The following is a 23,888-nucleotide window of genomic DNA, read 5'->3' as shown; positions in this document are numbered from 1 at the left end:
TAAGTTTCAGCCCCTAAAGCAATTATACACTACAAGTCATTGTTTTCAGGGGACGAAAGCAAAGGGGAGAGTAAAACTTGCCTGAAGTTCTCTCAAATACTTTGTTACAACCACCAGTCATAATATGCCCACGTATACTTGTGCGAATGTCACAAAGCTGCTCCAAGTGGTGCTGTCTGCATTAGTACCAATGGCAAAACATTAGATCCTCAGAATCTAGGAACTGAGAGTGAAAGCCAATGCAGAAAAATCACCTTACTAGACACTAGCATCAAAATGGATGCCAGAGATCTGACATAAAACAGAAAATGCGAGAAGGACTCAGGTCTGGCAGCAATTGAAAAGGGAAACATTGAGTCTAATATGATTCTTCTTCACAACTAGCATCCTTTTGTTTGGGGTTTAAACAAAACAGAGTAACTACATTCATTACACCTGAGCGGAGTACACAGTTTTGATATCTTGCTCACTTTGCAACTGACCTTTATATAACAGAGCTATTGAAAAGTGCAATATCAAGAACAAGACTCTTGTTTCAAACTGGAAGCCTTACTTTTGAAATCCAGCCTTGGGCTGACAAGTGGTGAAAAACATACATGCTGCACAAGTGAACAGGCAATAACCATCTCCAACAAGACATTCAACAGCATTGCCATTACTGAAACCCCACCAACTTCATCCTTGGGTTCAAAATTGACCAGAAACTTAACTGCATGAGTCACAAATACTGCATTTTGTTTTTTTTTAAGTACATGCTTTGCATTACATGAACATAGAAAAGTTCCTCTTGGGAGTTAAAATAAGTTGAAGCCAAATGCAACCAGAATGAACAGAAATTAATTCAATTAAGGAGAGGAACCAAACATTTTTGCAATCTTAAAAACAAAAGTACAAAGAGAAATATGACCAATTTTTTTTTATTTAAGCCATTCTGTACAATTTACAGTTGGAACTCTGGGAATTCGTATACAACATCTTTGCCAGTTAGTTTCTTGTAGACTGCAGAAAATGTATCCACCTAGAAAGGAAAAAAAATTGTACATCAGATCCCAAATCAACTAGTTAAAAAAATAAAAATATGCAAGTTTAGTTCTGTAGGAAACTCTTTCAGAAGCCTTTCCTCATGTCTCCTGTACACAATAACAGCAGTGCTGCACCCAAAGTGATCAACTTTCAGTTGGCACTGAAGGTACATTATGTACTTTAATGAATGAAGAACTGAAGAGATTCCTAGTAGCTTAGCATTTGGACTTAAACACATACTATTGGTTGGCAGCTACCAAATAGTGGTTACCTTGGTGTGGATAGAGAAAGACTGGAGTGGTGGGGGTTGTTTAAAGAACACAGCAAAGGTCTCTCAGATTAAAAAATGTAGGTAGAAGTTCAGAACCAAGTCAACTGTAACATATTTGGTAACCAAATTCCTGAGAATGGCAAAGTATTGTGGACTTGACTAAGACGAACCAGCCAACCCAACTTAACAGTGGCACCTGAATTAGTAGACCAATCACTAGAAATAGAATCCTTCCCAATCCAAATAACACTAAAGCATTAATGGACAGTAGAGCTCAGGCAATGTTAAGAAATGATTTTTTCTTGAAGCCGAAGAGGTTTAAGCTAGTTGACCTGGGGACACCTTCACAAACTCATGCCTTGACCCAGTAGAGTGTGCCCCCACAATTGAGGAAGTGCATTCTCCTTACTGGATATACAGAGTGGATATAGCTTTCTCTAGTCTAAACTGGAGCTGAGGTGTTTCTGCACATTAAGCTAACCTGGCCCAGGAACTTGGACTCCTTCCACCTGACAGCCCAAGGTAACACCTACTTGTGTTTATATAGCACCTTGTCTTTAACAGAACATTTCAAGGAACTTCATGGAGCATTTGACACAAAGCCATGTTAGGTGATATTAGGGCAGATGGCCAAAAGCTTGGTCAAAGAGATGGATTTTAAGGAGTATCTGAAGGGGGAAAGAGGCAGAGATTTAGGGAGAGAATTCCAAAGCTTAGCACTTTTGTAGTTTAAGGCACAGCCAATGGTGGAGCAATTAAAATTGGGCATGCTTATGGGGTCAAAATTATATGAGCTTTGTGGAGCTGGAAGAGATTTACAGAGCTAGAGGGTGAGGCAATGGAGGAATTTGTAAATAATGAAGTGTTGCTTGACCAAGAGCCAATGTACACCACAAGCACAGGGGTGATGGTTGCAGGAGGCCAGCCAAGAGTGCACTGAAATAGTCAGGCCTAGAGCTAACAAAAGTATGGATGATGGCTTCCGCAGCAAAGGAGCCGAGATGGAATGAGGTGATGTTATGGAAATGGAAATAGTGTTGGCAGAGACAGGTGGTCAGCCACTCATCTCAGGGTCAAATATGACATAAAGGTTGTGAGTAGTCTGGTCCAGCCTCGGGCAGTTGCCAGGAAGCTGGACTGAGTCAGCAGCTAGGAAACATGATTTGTGGCTTTGGTCTGCCCAATATTTAATCGGAGAAAATTTCAACTCATCTAATACTTGATGTCAAATAAGTAGTCTGGCAGTTTAGCAACAATGGAAGGATTGAGGAGGTAGAGCTGGGTGACATCAGCATATGTGAAAACTAACCATCTTTTTAGATCATGTCACCAAGGGGTAGCCCATAGATGAGAAATAAAGCAAAGCCCACTCAGCACCACAATGTTTAAGCTTCAGTGTTTGGAACTCAGTCAAAAAGACTGTATTTAATAGAAAATTCCAAGATTCTAGATATTCAAAATACTTACAAAACTCACCATCTTCAAAGTAACTTTTTCCAAGTTAATTTAGATGTGCAAAAGGTTCTGCTCATTCGTAATTTCCCCAACCAAGAGCACACACTATAAATATTCAGCTGGACACCAGGTGATTTTTTTTTTAAATTAAATAAAGACAGTATCAGTAATCAATAATGGTTATGTCTGGTCTCTCAAAAACTCATCTGGTTCACTAGTACCCTTTAGGGAAGGACAACTGCCATGCATGTAGTCTGGCCTATATAATTTCAATGTGATCCCAGTTTCTTAATGTGTGACTTAAGGACAGTGTATCTGGCTCTGAACTAGCCTAGTGAACAACTGAGTTAGGGGAAATTAGGGGTAGGTTTGCGAACATCAAATGCCTCCTCAAATTGACACAGTACATACATTTGTGGATGCCCACGTTAGGCGGCTTCAAATTAAATATCAAGTGAGTGTCAGTAAGCACAGGTTTCAATAGTAGAAGAAACTAAACAGAATTCCCTGCACTAGCTGTAAATTAGAACAGGGGATCATTGGAAGACATGTCAAAATTTAAGGCTATTCCTCATAAATAACAAATAGTGAGGAACTGCACAAGTGCATTAGAGCATTTCTGGGTTTACATGAAACTCACTTTGTGTTCTACATTGTTCTGTTGTGCTTTGTCCAAATGAACTTTGATGAGCCTTGTACCATCCAGTTTCACACGAATTCTCTTGCCCACAATTTCACTAGGGAAAACCAAGTCTTCAAGGATAGCATCATGCACTGCAGTCAACGTGCGACTGAAAGTAAAAAATTGGATTTGTTACAAGTACAAAAGTTGATGAAAAATTCAGTTTAAATTAACTTAGCAGTACAAAGTTAAACTGTGGTATTAAGTTAATATCAGTTGTTTCTTCCGTTTTCTGTACCCATTAACAGCTAAAACCATGATGTATCTTTGTTCGGCACTCTTAGGGATAACTTGTACCAAGTGCTGCGCTGAACCTGCAGCTTCACTGACAGCAAATGAAGATTTACAGCTTTAAACTGAGTTCATGAACCAGAAAGGGCCCACAAGCTCAGATTCCTGTCTATTTTCTGAAGTTTATCAACCATGCTGCAACAGGTTAATAGAAGAGCTTCTCCATATGCTTTACTTTGGACAGTTAAGAGAATTTTGGGCTGAGGATCAATTATTTGCAAGATGCCCCACAAAATTTGAAAATCACTGCTTCAGCAAGGCTAGATAGGATACTTAAGACAATACTAATGCCAATTGAATATTTGGTCCTCAGTGTTACCAACTGAAATGTTTGTAAAGAAAACTTCCAACAGTGAACTTCTTCCTTGACATTAATGCCTAGAAATGATCCTTGCATGGACAAGTTAAATGTTTGGCCATAACTTCCTGGAGCATACATATTGCAGGAAGACAGCTGCCCTCCACACACGAGAACCTAAGAAATAGAAACATGGACTATACGGCTGCTCAAGCCTGCTCTGCCATTCAATACAATCATGCCTGATCTCTGGCTTCAACTCCACTTTCCCGCCTGCTCCCATATCCCTTGCACCCTCTTCATCTCAGCCCTACATGATTGACCACTTATCCCAATTGTGTGTACGTGAGTGTTTTCTAGATTCCCCAGCCAGGGGAAACAAACTCGCAGCATATACCCTGCCAAGCTCCTTCAGAATCTGGTGTGTTTCAGTGAGGTCACCTCCTACTCTTCTGAACTCCAGAGTAAAAACCTAAATTACTCAACCTCATCATAGGTCAATCCTCTTATCCCGAGAACAAATCTAGCAAACCTTCCCCGTACTGGCTCCAAAGCAATTATATTGTTCCTTAAATACGGAGGCCAAAAGTTGCACACTACTCCAGGTGTGGTCTCACCATAGCCACATACAACTGCAGCAAGGCCTCCTTATTCTTATACTCCAAACCCCTTGCAATAAGGCCAACATGTTATTTGCCTTCCTAATTGCTTGCTGTACCCAAGTTAATTGCACAAGCACCCAAGACTCTGAGCATCAACATTTACAGTTTCATGCCTTTTAAAAAGTATTGTGCTTTTCTATTCTTATGACCAAAGTGAATAATCTCTCCTTTTTCCCACATTATACACCATCTGCCACTTTGTTGCTCACTCACTTAACCTATATCTCTTTGTTGCTGGTCTGTGTCCTCTTCACAACTTACACTTCCACCTAGCTTTGTATCACTAGCAAACTTACAATACTCATTGTCCAAGTCATTAATATGGATTGTAAATAGCAGAGGCCCCAGGGATCCTTGCAGCACTCCACTAGTCACTTGAGATGTCCCATTAATGGGTACTCTTTGCTTCCTGCCCATTAACCAATCCTCTATCCATGCTAATATATTACTGACAACACCACAAGCCCTTATCTTGCCTAACAACCTTAAGTGGCACCTAATCGAATGCTTTTTGGAAATCCAAGTATACTACAGCTACTGGTTTCCCTTCATCTACCCTACTAGTTAATCTCCTCAAAGCTAATAAATTTGTCAAACACAATTTCCCTTTGGTAAAACCATATTGCATTTATCTGATCATACAAGATTTTCCAAGTGCATTGTTAAAACTACTTTAATAATAGATGCCAGCACTTTCCAGATGATGGATGCCAGGCTAACTGGCCTATAGTTTGTGTACTCTCTACCTCCTTTCTTGAATACCAATGTGACATTTGCTAACTTTCAATCTGCTAGCACTGTTCCAGAATCTAGGGTTCTTTAGGAAAATCATAGCCAGAGAATCCTCTATCGCTGCAGTTTTCTCTTTTAGATCTGTAGGATGTAGGCCATCAGGTCCTGGGGATTGATCAGGTTTTAGTCCTTTAAGTTTCTCCAGTACTTTTTCCTCTGCTGGTATTAGTTACATTAATTTCCTCAGGCTTTCTAGCACCTAGGTTACCCTCCATTTCTGGTATGCAACATGTGTCTTCTACGATGAAGACAAAATAATTTGTTCAATGTCTCTGCCATTACCTCATTACCCCGAGCTTTGCCCATCTCAGCTTCTATGGGGCCAATGTTTACTTTAGCTACTCTCTTTTCATATAGTTGTAAAGGCTCTTACAATCTGCTTTTGTATTCCTCACCAGTTTGCTTTCATGGTCTTTTTTTTCTTTTAATCAACTTTTTGGAGGCCCTTGGCTGGTTTCTAAAGCACTCCCAATCCTCATTCTTGTTACTATGCTTTGCAACCGTACAAGCTTCCAAAACAATTTATCCAAGACATTCTTGCCCTGCCGCTAATATGGAATCCATTTAGCACCTTACCTACTTGTTTGCTTTCTGTTTAGTACATTGCATTCTCGGTGATTCTTTGAGAAAGCTGCTCAATTATTCCCACTTTCTTCACAAGCCAAAAAATGGCATCTAAACTAAATTTCTACATTTATACAAAATTGGGTACATAGTGTAGATCCCTATCCATGCATTCCGTGAAACCGAACATGCAACCAGCAGCCTTGGAAATCAATGACCTAACCCAACTCACCCCATTATATCCACCTGTATCACACACTTTTTGGGAAACAGAGACTGCACCTGTGGTCTACTCTGTTCTTCTGATGGCTTTCCCCATCAATCTGTAATATGGCACCAAATGTTGTGCCAAATAATTATTTCTGCTGTACCTTTTCATTCCTATAAACAATTTAAAAAAAGGAAATTTACCTTCTGGGACGCTTCTGCTTGTTCTTGTTTCTACTTTTTCTGGTTGGTTTTGGCAGAATTCTCCTCTATAGAAAAAAAATAGCATTAATAAGTTCATGTCAGGAAGGCTAGAAATACAGGCCAAATTTCACAGCAAGTTCAAAATTTGATCTTACCTGTGCAATGAAGACAACATGTTTACCACTGAATTTCTTTTCAAGCTCTCGCACAAGTCGCACTTGGATCTTCTGAAAAGACTTCAGTTGGGGTACTGGCACAAAGATAATGATTGCTTTTCTGCCACTGCCGACTTCAATTTCCTATTAAAAAGACACAGTCGTTTTAAAAATTCTACTCAAATTTTTAGAATTGAACATAGTGAAACCTGAAAAAACAAGCTGACAGCACCACACCCACCCCACATTAAGCAGAAGAACATTGATAAAAGTATTTTCTCTAGAACAGTGTACTTTTGCAAAAAAAAAAGAAAAGCACTAATTGGAACTTTACCATCAAATTATACAACATACATGTGAGTAAATGCATCTTCACGTTTATGCTGTAAAAGTTTTAGTTATAGACAAATTTGTAAATCAGTTTGAATAAGATGTTTAATTTGGCAATTGGCTGTTCTGCTTCATAATTGATATTTAATACAAATACTGCAGAACAATTAATCTAAAGAATAGGCCGCAAAAGCATAGTTGTCAGACACAGAATTTATACAATAGGCCTCTATTTGAATTGGGTTTACTCCTACTTTGCCACCTCTGCTCTCGAATGCATTGACACATGGCCATGCTGCCAGCTACCCTCTGGTAATTTACAAATTGGCTAAGCCTCATGCATGTGCCCCAACTTTGAATGTGTGGCAGGCTATTTTATGTAAGAGCATCATCTGAGTTGATTGGCTGAGTGGCAGAAAGCAGAGGGTGATGGTAGAGGAATGTTTCTGTGACTGGGAGTCTGTTTCCAGTGGGGTTCAGCAGGGCTCAGTGCTGGGATCATTGCTGTTTGTGGTGTACATAAATAATTTGGACTTAAATGTAGCAAGTTTGATCAAGAAGTTTGCGGGTGACAAGAAAATTGGTAGGGTGGTAAATAGTGCAAAGGATAGCCGGAAACTACAGGAGGATTTCAATGGACTGGTCAGGTGGACAGGGCAGTAGCAAATGGAACTCAATCTGGAAAAGTGAGAGATAATGCACTTGGGGAGGGCTAACAAGGCAAGGATTACACTATGAATGGTAGGACCCTGGAAAGTACTGAACATCAGAGGGATCTTGGTATGCATATCCACAGATCGCTGAAGGTAGTAGGGCAGATAGATAAAGGTGGTTAAGAGGGCATACGGGATACTTGTATTCTACGCCTCGGCTAATAAAGGCAAGAGCAAGGTTATGCTGGCACTGGATAAAACGCTGGTTAGGCCACAACTGGAGTACTGCATGCAGTTCTGGTCACCACATTATAGGAAGGATGTAATTGCACTGGAGAGGGTGCTGAGGAGATTTACCAGGATGCTGCCTGGACTGGAGGTTCTGAACTATGAGGAAAGATTAGATAGGCTGGGTTGTTTTCCTTGGAACAACAAAGGATGGGAGGGGTGTATAAGATTTATGAGGGGCATAGATAGGATGGATAGAAAGGCACTTTTTCCCATTAGTAGAGGGGTCAATAACCAGGGGCATAGATTTAAGGTAAGAGGTAGAAAGCTAAGAGGGTTGAGGAGAATTTCTTTCACCCAGAGGGTGGTGGGTGTCTGGAACTCACTGCCTGAAAGGGTGGTTGAGTCAGTAACTCTCGTAACATTTAACAAGTATTTAGATATTCACTCAAGTTGCCATAGCCTCCAGGGCTATCAGCCAAGCACTGGAAAATGTGATTAGTGTAGTCAGATCTTTGTTGACTGGTGTGGACACGATGGGCCGAATGGCCTCCTTCTGTGCTGTAAACATGAGTCTATGTATTTTGCATTGAATGGAAAAGAACTTGTCTTCAAAAATCACCTTGAAATATAGTAAAACATCCCCACCCATTTCACTAAACATTTAACCAAATCTGAAATGCCCAAAAATATCTGAGTAACAGTCTGAAGAGTCTGGAGCTAAATCCAATAATACTTAAGACGGGTGTGAGGATCATAATGCCTGTAGATTGCAATGCTGCTCATTTTGATGATTTCGATGTCCAACTAGTGATTAAGCAGCTAGCACCAGTTAAAGCTAGCCTGCATAGTTTTAAAGGGGACTAAACACAGAAAATGCTGGTCAATGCCAAGGGCCTGGATAATTTGCCAAAAGAAAGTCAATTAACCTCTCACAATCGGTTACGGTCAATGAATGAATCTTCAAATGCCATATCCTGCCAACTGTATTATTAACCACAGGCATTGCTCAAATCGTCCCCCTACCAACAATCTCTATCAATTAGGACTCATACTTTACATTTTAATGCTTCACCTCAGCCTTGACACTGTTGTAAAGCTCATACCCATATCACAGAACTTGCACACATCTATTCAACCGTGACAGACACATCATCCAACAGATTGCACAATGCTTAATGGCACACTATATGGCAAAATTTCATTTCTAAATTGTTTGGAATGTTTATTTAATGCTGGCTTTTCTTTTTGCAGCAACAGAGCAGACATCATGATGCTAAGTTGACGGAGGCAAGGTAAGGCATAGGGCTGTTGGCGAATGGGGAATTATGGTTTCAATTACTAGTATCGCACTCTGGAGTTCTTCAGAAATAGGTTGCCTCCTTTTCTCTTTCTCTTCCTGAGCTGCTTGCTATATAGCTAGTGGCAAGGGTTTTCTGCTCATGATGACAAAGTTCTGCAGCGTATAGTCGACTACCACAAATCCTGTCACCTGCTCTGATAAGTACTGCAGGACTCCTTCGCAGCAGTCCGGGCAGCAGAAGTATGTTTCCCACTTGTCAGGGGTCTGCTGTATTTTGTGTGGTATCATGGCTTTCATCGTATGCATGCTGCATACTTGGTACACAACACATGCACACATCACTAGCCATGTGGTCAGCAGCTAGCCACTGTGGTCAAGTAGCTACACTTTTTTGCTTGTGGTTGTGGCTCAAATGAAGCTGGCACAACAGACTGCTGCACAGTGAAGGCATAACAACCCCTAGCAGGATACCAGGTAATGACTGCATGATTACCTGCACCCTCTGGTCTCTCATCAATGATGTTGAGGGAGTGGAAGCTCTTTCAGTTCCAGTAATAGGGGAGAATTGATTCAAATTAAATTTAGAAGCTCACTATCTAGATTCCTGCTGTCCAGCATGAAAAAACCTGAAAAATTAAAGCCAAGATATCACTTGAGGACTCAATTAAGACTTCCAAAGAGAACAGTCTATATTCACAGGTCCAACAAAACAAATAATTATGATAAACAGCACAAACCAAGATGTTTGCTGCAAAATATTTCTGTGCCAATCAATGCAGCAGTTTGATGCTGGAATCCTTTGTGAAAGTTAAAATCCTATGAACAGCAGTCATGTTCTGGTTTTGGTCCAGCATACCAATCTGCTATGTTTCAACAATACCTTGGGCAGCTCCTCAAATTTTCAATTTCTGGTGCAGTACAGAAAGGAATCAGATGGTTCCCAACTTCTTGCTAATTAGCTGTTGGATAGTTTTGCATCTGTTTGTCATTTGACACTTAGGATAATGTTACAGAAAAAGGGGAAAACTCACCCAATGTACCCCAATACCTGACAACAGAAACTTAAACTTCCAATATCGCACAGAAAAAAGGCCATTTGGCTCTAACAGGACATGCTGGTGTTTATGCTCCACTAAAGTCTCCTCCCATCTTTTCTCCTCTAAAACCTACCATCATAACCATCTATTCCCTTCTTCATTTGTTTGTTTAGTTTCCACTTGAATATATCTTTACTGCTTGCTTCAACCACTCCCTGTGGTTGAGAGTTCCACATTCTTACAACTCTTTGGGTAAAGGAGTTTTTTCCCCCCTGAATTCCCTATTGGATTCCTTGGCGACCATCTTATATTGCTGGCCTCTAGCTATACCCTTCCCCACAAGAAGGAACAGTTCTCTCTGCATCCACTCTATCAAAACCATTCATAATTTTAAACACCTATTAGGTTACCCCTTGGCCTTCTTTTTAATGACATGAAATTACAACAATATCAGTATTGAAACCGCCCATAGTGAGCTCGCTCTTGATGGTTTAAATCCCAAAAGGAATAACAACAAACCCTGCACCCAAGTTCAGTGGATCATTCGCTCTCACTCCAACTCCCTATAAATAATGGCTATTTGGAAGATAAAGGGCAACCACAATTATAGAATCATACCCTCACAAAGGAATGATATCTTCAGGAAAACAGGGAACAAAATTAGGGAACACAAAAAAGCTGCAAACCACAAAGTGACCACAACGACAAATTCAGTCCAACTGTATGCACAGCTACAATCTTCAAGTTACAAACATGATAATATGAACAGGTAAAAATATTCCCTGCAACAAATCTTGCCAATTTACTTTTAACATGAAAGACTGAAGTCTATAATTGCTGCTATATTTTGGCACCAGTGAAATGAAGGGGTCATGTGACCTTTCTGAAGTCTGCCTGACAGCAAGTCTGGGTGGTTGGATTGATAATGAGTTTTAAAGGGGAGACCAAATTATTTTACTGGGAAGAAGATGCAAGATGGTTACACTTGGAGATGACAGCAACAGCCTGTATGCTAACAGTGAAGAGACTGAGAGTCTCTAAAGTCCCAGAATGTCAGGTTGTAAACAGTTATACTTTAAACTGTCCATTCACTTCCAAGATAAGAGTGTGTTGAGATCCCAAGGATAGCCAGTAAGCATTTCTACCTGGATACAAGGTCCATGTAATTTACAGTGCCAAGGAGAGGGAAAGGGCTTCTAAGGTCGCTAGAAACTCAGACACAGTCAGTCTACCAGGATTCAGAAGTGAGCTCACGTTCTGACTGGAAAAACAAAATTTGTGGAGAGTTAAAACGAGGCTGGAGGATTTGCCTAGCTTTAGCAAGGGGGCGAAGTCTCCAGTAAAACTCTCACCATGAAAGATAGTTAAAGGTTTCCAGGCAGGGAAAGGACAACATTGGAAGTAAACCCTTGAAGCGAAGAATCATTTTGGACTGATTCTGGGAGAATTGAAAGTATACTTAAAGGACAGTGTAAAGAATACTTGTGAAGGGTATTTTTCGGTTGTGTTAAATATAAAAAGGACAAAGTTCTGTTCTCTGGTTTAAGGGATAGTTTGCCTACAAATATAATGTTTTAGTCAATTGCATTTTGACTCTGGTATTACATTAAAAGTCTTAAAACGTGGCATCTTGTGTTAACCTTTCAGCTATTAACAGAAATTTGAATTTCTTTTTAAAAAGTTACTGGGCTTCTGTTACAATCCTCCTAGAGACCGAGTCTGCCTGTTCAAAACACAGGTTACATCAGTCAGAATCGCATGTGCAGTCCGGACCACACTATTATAAATAAGATAAAAAAGAGAGCTTAGATTTACAAGGATGTCAGAGAAAAGAATGGATAAACCAACTATTTTTTTAAAATTTGGGAATGGTTAACAGCATAAATTATGAAGTTTTGACAGTCAATATCAAAAGCCATTACCTCTGCTTGGTGAGTCAAGGGTATTAGCCATTAGCTCTGAAGGTGTCATACAGACTCAAAACGTTAACTGTTTCTCTCTCCAGATGCTGCTAGGCCTGCTGAATTTTTGCAGCATTTTCTGTTTTTGCTTCATGTTTCCAACATCCCCAGTATTTTGCTTTTATTAGCTATCAATTTAGATTTGTGCGCATTTTAAAATGATATAAGGCACTGGGATTATCTTTGGATCGCTCTGATTTACAATATGGCACAGATCTAATGCACTGAATGGCTCTGGATTAAAAAATGCCTCAAAGTAATTGCATATCATGAACTGCCAAGAACTTTTAATATTAACACGTTCTATTCTCTTTTCCCAGCACAAGAAATAGATGTCAAGATGATTTTATACAAAACCCACCTTAGCAGCTGTAATGTTCAGCTCCCGTAACTGAGCCTTCAGGTCAGAGTTCATCTCCAGTTCCAGAAGAGCCTACAAGTCGAAGCAATTAACAGTCAAGAACCCATCTCATGCAGTTCTATAACAGAAATTTCTTATAACCACACAGCCTTACAGACCAAAAGATGTCAACTGACCGACAACTTGGAGCAAAAAGACAGAGGAGAAATTTTGATAGAAGTGTACAAGATTAACAAGTTTAGATAAAGTAGACTGACAAGCTGCGCCCATTAGCTGATGATACAAAGACTTGGGGGCAGATTAAAATTTTAGACAAAAGGTTCCAGGAGGATGTTGAGGAACAATTTTTTTTACACAAGTCACAATGGCTTGAAACTCATCGTCTACGAGGGTGGTGAAAGTGGAGAACATGAATAAATTCAAAAGAAAATTAGATGTGCAATTGCTGGGCTATGGGGATTGAGGGGGGCAAAGGGCCTGACTGGATTGCTCTGCAGTAATGGGCCGAATAGCCTCCTTTTGTGCCGGTATGACTGTAAGCTCATATGTTAATAGCATTTGACCATCGACTTCAATACAAGGCTGAACTAAGGACTTAGAACAGGAATTCCATTTTAGCATGCATCAGAAGACTTTCAAGTCGAGATCTTGCAAACGGTTCTGACTTACCTGGGAAATGCCAGACTCGAATTCGTCTGGCTTTTCGCCATTAGGCTTCACGATTTTGGCGCTGCTACTAAACATGGCCCGTCTCTGATCAGAAAGAGAAAACTAGCAATCAGCCACTGTTTTTGAAGTCACCGCGCCTGTAAATAAGCAAGAGACACCCGCATGTCGGCAGCCTGGGACGGGTTGTCGGCTTGAACGCAGGTACCGATCCGGGGGAGGCGCAGATGGGCCGCTAAACACATTGGTAGCCCATGCAGAAAGACTACTTTATAACCCCAGGGAGGGGGGGAAATGAAGGTTGATGCGGCCACGGCCTATGCAGAATGGAACGCTGCTCGGGGCTGGGATCGCGAGCCCGGCTGCAGGGGGTGCGGCGGGAAAGAGTTGGGCACTACACGGCTTTCCCTGGATGAGCAGGATGGAACGCAGCCCGGGACTCCGATCGCGAGCACGGCACCGGCCACCCCCCCGCCCCCCCCTCTCCCTCTCTACTCTCCCCCCCCGCCCCCCCCCCCCCCCTCTCCCCCTCTACTCTCCCCCCCCCGCCCCCCCCCCTCTCCCCCTCTACTCTCCCGGCCCCAAGCGCATGGCCCAGTTCCACTCCAGGCCGCGGCGCGCAGACTCAGTCCGGTCCGCCATCCCCCACCTGACATGTAATAAAACCCTCGGACCCCCGCTCTCACAGCAGCCATCCGCCCGCGCGAATGCTCGAATCGGAGCCATCTCATCCCCACCGCCCGCTCCCCGACGTTCGTCCGTCCATATCGGGCAGATTAGCACCGTAATTTGAGGGAAGTGTGCGGAGCCCGGAGAAAGCCTCACCGACCTGAACGAAGAGCGGCCGAGAAAAGAGGGGGAATTATCGCGATATTTTGTTTTTTAATGGAAAGCCCCGCCCCCTCCTGAAGCGAAGTATGATGGGAGTCGGTGGCGGTACCATAGAAACCGTCTGGTCCCTACTATCCTCAATCAGCAAGAAGATAGGCTGGAAAAGAAAGGATAAAAGCTAAAAAACTGCGGATGCTGGAAATCCAAAACAAAAATAAAAATACCTGGAAAAACTCAGCAGGTCTGGCAGCATCTGCGGAGAGGAACACAGTTAACGTTTCGAGTCCGAATGACCCTTCAACAGAACTAAGTAAAAATAGAAAAGAGGTGAAATATAAGCTGGTTTAATGGGGGGGTGGGGGGGGGTGGAACAGGTAGGGCTGGATAGAGGGCCAGTGATAGGTGGAGCTAACCAAAAGATGTCACAGACAAAAGGACAAAGGGGTGTTGATGGTGGTGATATTAGCTAAGGGAAGGGAGAATTCTACTTCTAAGTTCACAATTGCTATGATAAAAGCAAAAAAACTGCGGATGCTGGAAATCCAAAACAGAAACAGAAATACCTGGAAAAACTCAGCAGGTCTGCCAGCATCGGTGGAGAAGAGCAAAGTTGACGTTTCAAGTCTTCATGACCCTTCAACAGAACTAAGTAAAAATAGGAAAGGGGTGAAATATAAGATGGTTTAAGTTGTGTGTTGGGGGGGGGGGGGTTGTTGGGGCAAGCAGCCAGTAATAGATGGAGATAACCAAAAGATGTCACAGACAAAAGGACAAAGAGGTGTTGAAGGTGGTGATATTATCTAAAGGAATGTGCTAATTAAGAGTAGAAAGCAGGACAGACAAGGTACAGATTTCTCTAGTGGGGGTGGGGGAAGGAATACTAAAAGGTAGAGATAATCAATGGGTGGAAATAATTGAAATAGGTGGGAAAAGAAAAATTTTTATAAATTATTGGAAAAAACAAAAAGGAAGAGGAAGAAACGGAAAGGGCGTGGGGATAGAGGAGAGAGTTCAAGATCTAAAATTGTTGAACTCAATATTCAGTCCGGAAGGCTGTAAAGTGCCTAGTCGGAAGATGAGGTGCTGTTCCCCCAGTTTGTGTTGAGCTTCACTGGAACAATGCAGCAAGCCAAGGACAGACATGTGGGCATGAGATTAGGGTGGAGTGTTGAAATGGCAAGCGACAGGGAGGTCTGGGCAATGCATGCGGACAGACCGAAGGTGTTCTGCAAAGCGGTCACCCAGTCTGCGTTTGCTCTCTCCTATGTAGAAGAAACCGCATTGGGAGCAATGAATGCAATAGACTAAGTTGAGGGAAGTGCAAGTGAAATGCTGCTTCACTTGAAAAAAGTGTTTGGGCCCTTGGGCAATGAGGAGAGAGGAAGTGAAGGGGCAGGTGTTGCATTTTCTGCAGTTGCATGGGAACGTGCCATGGGAGGGGGTTGAGGAGCAGGGGGTGATGGAGGAGTGGACCAGGGTGTCACGGAGGGAACGATCCCTACGGAATGCCACTGGGGGGGTGAAAGGAAGATGTATTTGGTGGTGGCATCATGCTGGAGTTGGCGGAAATGGCAGCGGATGATCCTTTGAATGCGGAGGCTTGTTGATGTGACGTAAGGTGTCAGAGGAATCATGGATATAGGTGGGAAAGGACTGGACAAGGGGAGAGAGAAGGGAGTCAAGATGATAGGATCCCCCTTGTCCTCACTTATCACCCCACCAGCCTCCTTGCAACAGTTCCAATCCAACTCCTGCCCCCTCACTTAGTCTCTCCTCACCGCCCAATGGCCCAAACACTCTTTTCAAGTGAAGCAGCATTTCACTTGCACTTCCCTCAACTTACTCTACTGCATTCGTTGCTCCCAATGTGTTTCCTCTACATTCGAGAGACCAAAAGCAGACTGGGTGACCACTTTGCAGAACACCTTTGGTCTGTCCGCAAGCATTGCCCAGACCTCCCTGTCGCTTGTGGTGGTGTTCCCGCCTATCTGCTGCCCTTGTCCTTCTCAATGGTAGCAGTCGTGGGTTTGGAAGGTGCTGTTTGAGCAGCCTTGGTGAGTTGCAGCGGTGCATCTTGTAGATGGTACACACTGCTGCCACTTTGTGTCCGTGGTGGTGGGAGTGAATGTTTGTGGATGGGGTGCCAATCAAGTAGGCTGTTTCACCGTCAAATGTTACTGCAATATGGCATATCCAGGAGTAGAAACATTTAAAGATGCTACTGGCATTGGGCATTGACCTCTCCCCATCAGTATATATTGCTCCCAGCTTGAGCAATGGGTCCCAAAGTGTATTAACCTTAGTGCAACAAACTTTGTGAGTGCCTCCTACTCAGGTATAATGTGAGTATGAATACTACAACCTTCTCTCTTCCATAATGAAAATAGGGGATAAAAGCAATGAGAGAGAAAGTGACTGAAAACAAGATAAAATTTCAGTTTGTTTTTTTTATTCATTCATGGGATGTGGGTGTCACTGCCTAGGCTGGCGTTTATTGCCCATCCCTAACTGCCCTTGAGAAGGTGGTGGTGAGTTGCCTTGAACCACTGCAGTCCATGTAGTGCAGGTACACCCACCAGTGCTGTTAGGGAGGGAGTTCCAGGATTTTGACTCAGTGACAGTGAAGGAATGGGGATACAATTCCAAGACAGAGTGGTGTGTGGCTTGGAGGGGAACTTGCAGGCCATAGTGCTCCCATGCATTTACTGTCCTTGTCTTTCTAGATGGTAGAGCTCGCTGTCAAAGGAGCCTTGGTGAGTTGCTGCAATGCAACTTGTAGATGGTACACACTACTACCACTGTCCATCAGGGGTGGAAGAAGTGAATGTTTAAGATACTGTGTGAAGTTTTGGTCTCCGTATTTAAGGAAGCATATATTTGCATTGGAGGCAGTACAGCAAAGGTTCATTAGATTGGTCCCTGGGATGAAGGGATTGACATATGAGGAGAGATTGAGTGGACTAGGCCTATATTCCATGGAGTTTAGAAAAAATAGACGTGCTCTCATTGAAATATATAAAAATTCTGAAGGGGCTTTATAAGGTAGACACTGAGAGGTTGGGATATCTAGAACACGGGGGTCACAGTCACAGGGTAGAGAGTCGATCGTTTAGAACTGAGAGGAGGAGAAATTTCTTCACTCAAAGGGTTATCAATCCTTGGGACTTCTCTACCTCAGACAGTTGTAAATACTTAGTTGTTGGGTATGTTCAAGACAGAGGTCAATAGATTTATTTAGATATTAAGGGATACAGGGATAGCACAAGAATGTGGAGTTGAGGTAGAAGATCAGCCATGATCTTGTTGAATGCAGAGCAGACTCAAATAGCTATATTTCAAATTTCCAGCACCTGTAGTACTTAGCTTCTGGCCACCTTTTTATCCCCCCGCTCCACCATTACCAACATACACATATTTTCCTCGACTGTTTCTCTCTCTTCAAAGACTTCTCTTGTAATATCCAGAGCCTCCCTCAAGCGACTATTCTCCACATGCAGCAAGATAGAAAAGATACAGCTAGTGCCTATGTGCCAACCTAGAATACTAGTTAAAAAAAAGCTTACCAGTGACTTATAGAAATCTGATAGCAGCAAAAAACTGATTGCTCAAAATGATTCACAACTCTGGGCTTATGACATAGTGACAGCAATTTCAGTGGGGAGATTGTAAACAAAAACTGAAAACACTGGAGACATTCAGCATGTTTGGCAAGCTTTGCCAAGAAAAGATGTCAGTTGACTTTTCAGGTGTAAACCCTTTAGGACTGAAAAGATATTACAGATGAACTGTATATAAAAAGCTGTCAATATTAAATACTGCTTAGATGGGGAACTCTTTAATCTCAGCCGCCTCCATGCCAAAATTGACCATCATAGACATACGTGATCTACAGTTTGCAAATGACTACAGTATTGTTGCCCACTCTATACCAGATTTGCAAGCCACTCTCAAAATCTTATAGGAACATAGGACTTCGAAGCAGGAGTAGACCATTCAGCCCTTTGAGCCTGCTCCACCATTCAATAAGATCATGGCTGATCTGGTTGTGTTCTCAACTCCACTTTGCCATCTGCCCCCCATAACCTTTGACTCCCTTGTCCGTCAAAAATCTGTCTAACTCTGCCTTGAATAAATTCAATGACCCATCCTCCACTGCTTTCTGGGGAAGAGAATTCCACAGACTAACAACCCGTTTAGAGAAAGAATTTCTCCTCATCTCCATCTTAGACTCTGGAATGCTGACTGATGTGGGGTTATACACATACCATTTATTGTTGAGCCTTGAAGGTAGTGGCAAAGCTGAGCTTCTTGACATATGGTGGTTTCTATGTTTGTCAAGCTTTGTTAGTCAGGAGAGTGAAACCTCACTGGAAAGCAGCATATGGTGTTCACCACCAGAAACTGTTGTCTCAGTAGTGTCTGCAGCTGAAGCAATCCATATTTTGTAAGTGAACAGATAGAGTTCTTAGCCAGGCCTTGTCAGGATTGGACCATGTGTGACTGAGTCATGTGCAACCTCCTTCCGAGTCAAAAGTATGTGTTGTTTTGATGAGACCATGGAAACGGCTTGCTCATGCCAAGGGTCTGAAGTCTTTTCCCTTATAGGTGCCGGGCATTGTGAGCCTGTAGGTTGGTCTGAAGGGAGTGTGCCGGATGTGGTGGCATGCCCACAACAACATTTCTTGAGGTGGAAATCAAGAGATCCTGCAGGGCTTTCAATCTGGCTGAAATCAGGAAGCAGTGAGGATCTCATGGGCCTGTCTGAGGATGAATCCAGCTCCTCCATCTTGCCAGCTGGCAATTCCTCATCTCTTTGCTGTGCTAAGTTATGTAGGGCACAACAGACCACAATGATCCAAGATACCCTCTCTTACTATAGTGCTCTGCCTAAGCAGTCTGGCAGCAAAACCTCATCTTCATTAATCCAATAGTCTGTTATATTATTGACGCTTTTGAGGTATGGAGGCATTGTATCTCTTTGCTGGGCTTTGTGGATTCTGTACAGCTGTCATGAGCCAGGTCTTCCAGGATATCACCTGTCACTGAGGAACCACCCCTGAGGTTGCACAGGGGGAGCAAACACTTGACAGTGACTGAGAATGTACTGAGAGCTCCCTGGGAAGCAAGCACACACCTGCAGGATTTATATTCAGTTGTCACAAACCAGCTGCACATTGATGGAATGAAATCCCTTTCAGTTTACGAATGCTGCTGGCTGTTTCCAGGGAGCTCTCAGCGCCACATATGTGAAATTAATTGCTCCTTGTACTTGTGGAAATCCAGCTATGGAGCCGAATCCAACAGCTCTGGCTGCCTGGGTCTCAGGGTCTGAGGTGAATCGCACACAATCATCAGCCCATTGGTCCCATAATCACAGCATTGGTGAACTCCCTTGTGCATCTGCATGTAGCTGACTGGGAGATGCTATACATGTCCCCCGGTGGAGCCCTGGAATGACCAGGTGGCATAGAAATTCAAGACGGTGGTGACTTTTAAGGCTACCGCCAAAGCATTGTCTCCCACTCCATGGGATTATAGGTCTCCCTGCAGGAGCTAACATAGGTTAGTGACTGACTGCCATGACATCCTCAGTCTTTGATATTGGCTTGCTGACGTGCAGATAGTTACTCCGTGTGTGGTACATTCAGTTACGCATCATTGCTCAGCAGTGCACTGGCCCCTCATAGCCAACATCTTGAGCTGTCTGACCCTTTGCTGCTGCCCTTTCTTGTCCTTCTGGACATTGCTGTGACTGGTCCTTGCCATCCTTTGCCAGGTGACCATCCTGTCTGCCTGAAGTGCACTGAGGAAAGAAGACAGGCAAAGATCTGGTCAGCACAGCCTATGGCCCTCCTTCCTGACCTATTGACTGTGGACCAATGGGGAGCCCACCGCTGTACATCGACCACACCCTGGTCTCCACCCACCCCACTATAACCAGCTCCCTCCTCGATCTGGTCACCAACAGCTCTCTGACACTGAAGCTGCAAGCCATCACCCTGCGCCCTCCCTCAGTCACCTTTGACCTTCCGTACACCACCCTTGACCCTCTCTCCATCACCCTAGCCCTGTCTTCTGTGACCCTCATCACCCTTGGTCAATTGTCAACCTATAGCTGCACCCATCACCATCAAGCTGCACCCTGGTACCCTGGAGCTGCCCCCACCCCCCTGTCACCTTTCTACTTGCCAGCCATCATCCACAACCCTCCCTCTGTCACCCTTAACCTGGCCTCATTATCCTCAACTCTGCTAACTTCACCAATGACCTGCCCTCAATCACCTTTGCTATCCCCTCTATCATGATTAAGAACCTTCGGTAAAGACCGACCTTTCCTGCGTCATCCAGCTCCCTCCCTCTGTCCTCTACGACCCTTCCAACCTCCCTCCCATGGGCATCCGTGCCACAACCTCCCTGGACAGCCACCATCAAGCTCAATGCAACATCTCAGCCTCCTCTCCCCGATCCAACAATGTTCCCCATACAAGAAGCTCTTACTCCCTCAGATTCACCAGTAAGACTACTTTGCCTGCTACATGCCACCCGGAGGAAACAGTCCCTACAGAATGGCAACAGGGGATGAAGGGAAGATGTGTTTCGTGGTGGCATCATGCTGGAGTTGGCAGAAGTGACGGAGGATGATCCTTTGAATGCGAGGCTGATGGGGTGAAAAGTGAATACAAGGGGGACCTTATCATGGTTCTGGGAGGGGAAGGAAGATGTGAGGGCAGAGGCGCAGGAGATGGATCGGACACGGTTGAGGGACCTGTCAACCACAGTGGGTGAGAAACCTCGATTAAGGAAGAAGGAAGCCATGTCAGAAACACCGTTTTGGAAAGTGGCATCATAGGAACAGATGCGACGGAGGCGAAGGAACTGAGAGAATGGGATGGAATCCTTACAGGAAGCAGCATGTGAGGAGCTGTCATGTCTTCCTTCTTCCTTAACCGAGGTTTCCCACCCACTGTAGTTGACAGGGCCCTCAACCATGTCCAACCTATCAGCTGCACCTCTGCCAACACATCTTCCTCTCCCTCCCAGAACCATGATAGGATTCCTCTTGTCCTCACTTTTCACCCCACCAGCCTCCACATTCAACGGATCATCCTCCGCCAACTCCAGCATGATGCCACCACCAAACACATCATCCCTTCACCCCCCAGCCCCCTGTCGGCATTCCGTAGGGACTTGCCCCTTGCAACACTTGCCCCTTTACTTCCTCCCTCCTCACCATCCAAGGGCCCAAACACTCCTTTCAGGTGAAGCAGCATTTCACTTGCACCTCCTTCAATTTCGTCTACTGCTTTCGCTACTCCCAATGCGGTCTCCTCTACATTGGAGAGACCAAACGCAGACTGGGTGACCGTTTTGTGGAACACCTTAGGTCTGTCCACAAGCATGATCCAGACCTTCCTGCCGCTTTCCATTTCAACACCCCATCCTGCTCTCATGCCCACATGTCTGTCCTTGGCCTGCTGCATTGTTCCAGTGAAGACCAACGCAAACTGGAGGAACAGCACCTCATCTTCTGATTAGGCACTTTACAGCCTTCCTGACTTAACATTGAGTTCAGCAACTTCAGACCATGAGCTCTCTCCTCCATCCTCACCCCACTTTTTATCTCCTTTTTCAATATTCATTTTCATTTCTAAATTTTAATTTTTTATCCATTTGTTTTTATTTTCATTGTTATTGATTGTTTTATCCCTATCTTTTATCCTATTTTCAATCTTTTTCCCACCACCGTCCCCGTGCCCCCACCCCACTCCCTCAAGTGCCTTGTGTCACTTGTTCATGTTGTTCCTTCTAGAGTACATACCTTTGTCCTGCTATTATCACATTCTGCTTTCTGACCTTAATGCCACCATCAGCACCTCCTTTAGCCAGTACCACTTTCATTGACACCCATTTGTCCTTTTGTCTATGACATCTATGGCAATCTCTCCTTTGCCTCCACGTATCACTGGCCTTCTATTCAGCTTCACCTGCTCCACCCCCCCTTAAACAGTATAAATTTCATTACATTTTTACTTCTCTTTAGCTCGGAAGAAGAGTCATAAGGACTCGAAATGTTAACTCTGTTTATTTTTCTCTCCACAGATGCTGTTAGACCTGCTGAGTTTTTTCCAGCATTTTCTTTCAGATTTCCAGCATCCACAGTATTTTGCTTTTAGATACCTAAAAACTGATATTGATTGCATTTCTGTACAACTTGGGATGTCAGCGGCCATTGATAGTGAGTCTTTTTTTTTATTCCTTTGCAGCTTTGAACATGGTCGTCCACACCTTCCTTCTGGCTTGCTTAACCTCCATTGTCCACCTCAGTGATACTACCCTCGTCCGGTTCACTCTTATCGATCCATTGTCAGGGACTTTCAGGAATGGCTTCTATCTCATCCTTGTATTGTTAACTCTGATTCCCCAAGCGTTTTCCTTTGGTTTCCTTCTCTTCTTCATCTACATGTTGCCCCTTGGTGACATCATCTGTAGATGTGAAGTCAGTTTTCCCATATATGCTGATGACATCCAACCTTAATTGTCCACCATCTCTCTTGACTCCTCCATTGCCTCTGTGCTATTAGACTATTTCTGTAACCTCCAATGTGGGATATGTCATAATTCATACGAACATAAGAATTATGAGCAAGGGTAAGCCACTCGGCCCCTCGAGCCTGCTCCGCGACTCAATAAGATTATGGCTGATCTAATTGTAACCTCACTTTCACATTCCTGCCAACTCCCAATAACCTTAATTTCCCTGTGATTAAACTTTTAAAGCCTATTTTTTTGCCTTTGATTACATCTCCTTCCCAAGTTACTATTTCAAGCTGAACCAGATTTTTGCAACTTTGGCATGGTAGTCAACACAAGCCAATCCGTGTAGTGAAAGTACTTCCACAGTGGAGTTAGGTAGGCAGTTCCAAGATTTTGACTCTGTGACGATGGAGGAATGATGGTGTACTTGCAAGTCAGAATGGTGTGTAACCATGAGGGAAACCTGGAGATAAAGGTGTTTTTGTCTTCCTGCTGCCCTTGTCCTTCTAGTTGGTAGAGATCACAGGTTTGTGACATTCTGTCAGAGAAGCTTTGGCAATTTGCTGTCTATTTCTACTTCCATAACATTGCCTGACCCAAACCACACATCTGCTGTTGAAACTCTCAGCCAAGTCCTTATCATTTCTAGGCTTGGCTACTTTAAAAAATAAAATACTGCAGATACTGGAAATCTGAAATAAAAACAGAAAATACTGGAAAAACACAGCAGGTCTCAGTATCTGTGGAGAGAGAAACAGAGTTAACATTTCGAGTATGTATGACTCTTCAGAGCTCTGAAAATGAGGCATACAGACTCGAAACATTGAGTCTCTTTCTCTCTCCACAGATGCTGTCAGACCTGCTGAGTTTTACCAGCATTTTTGTTTTTATTCCAATGTTCTCCGGGACAGCCTGCTATCCTCCATAAATTTCAGCTTATCCAAAACTTTGTTCTCCATAGCCTATCCAGTGCTAAATCCCACAAACTCTTTTACTCCTATCTGCATTGGCTTTTAATGGTCTCTTAATGCCTCAAGTTTAAAATTCTTATTTTTATGTTCAAATCACCTCATAACCTTGTTGCTCCCTATCTCTGTAACATTCTCCAGCCCTACAAACTCCATCCAAACTGTCTGTAACTCTAATTCCAGTCTCTTGTACAACACTCCCCCCCGCCTTCACCTTCACCTCACTATTGGCAGCCCTGCTTTCAGCTGTTAAGACCCTATGCTTTGGAAATCCCTCCCCTAACCTCTCTGCTTCTGTCCCTCCCTCTTGTCCTTTAAGATTGTATTTAAATCCTATCTCTTTGACCAAGCTGGTGGTCTCCCTTGTAATAGCTTCTTCTTTGTTCAGCATCAAATTTTTGATTAGGCTTC

General features: G+C 43.4%; 1 protein-coding gene across 1 annotated transcript; it reads right to left on the bottom strand.

The window, feature by feature from the left end:
• Positions 1 to 901: 901 nt before the first annotated feature.
• On the bottom strand, positions 902 to 14,041 carry rps7 (ribosomal protein S7). Its single transcript, XM_041188645.1, has 7 exons — positions 13,973 to 14,041; positions 13,147 to 13,230; positions 12,478 to 12,549; positions 6,605 to 6,748; positions 6,450 to 6,514; positions 3,390 to 3,540; positions 902 to 1,018 (listed from the first exon to the last, which is right to left on the bottom strand). Exons 2-7 carry the CDS (start codon positions 13,219 to 13,221, stop codon positions 941 to 943), a joined length of 585 nt encoding a protein of 194 aa, XP_041044579.1. The 5' UTR covers positions 13,222 to 13,230; positions 13,973 to 14,041; the 3' UTR covers positions 902 to 940.
• Between the last annotated feature and the right edge of the window lie 9,847 nt (positions 14,042 to 23,888).

The sequence above is a fragment of the Carcharodon carcharias genome, chromosome 5, assembly GCF_017639515.1.
Source record: "Carcharodon carcharias isolate sCarCar2 chromosome 5, sCarCar2.pri, whole genome shotgun sequence".
Taxonomy (NCBI): Eukaryota; Metazoa; Chordata; class Chondrichthyes; order Lamniformes; family Lamnidae; genus Carcharodon; species Carcharodon carcharias.
Note: the sequence above shows the minus strand (reverse complement) of the source record. Positions and strands in the feature narration are given on the sequence as shown.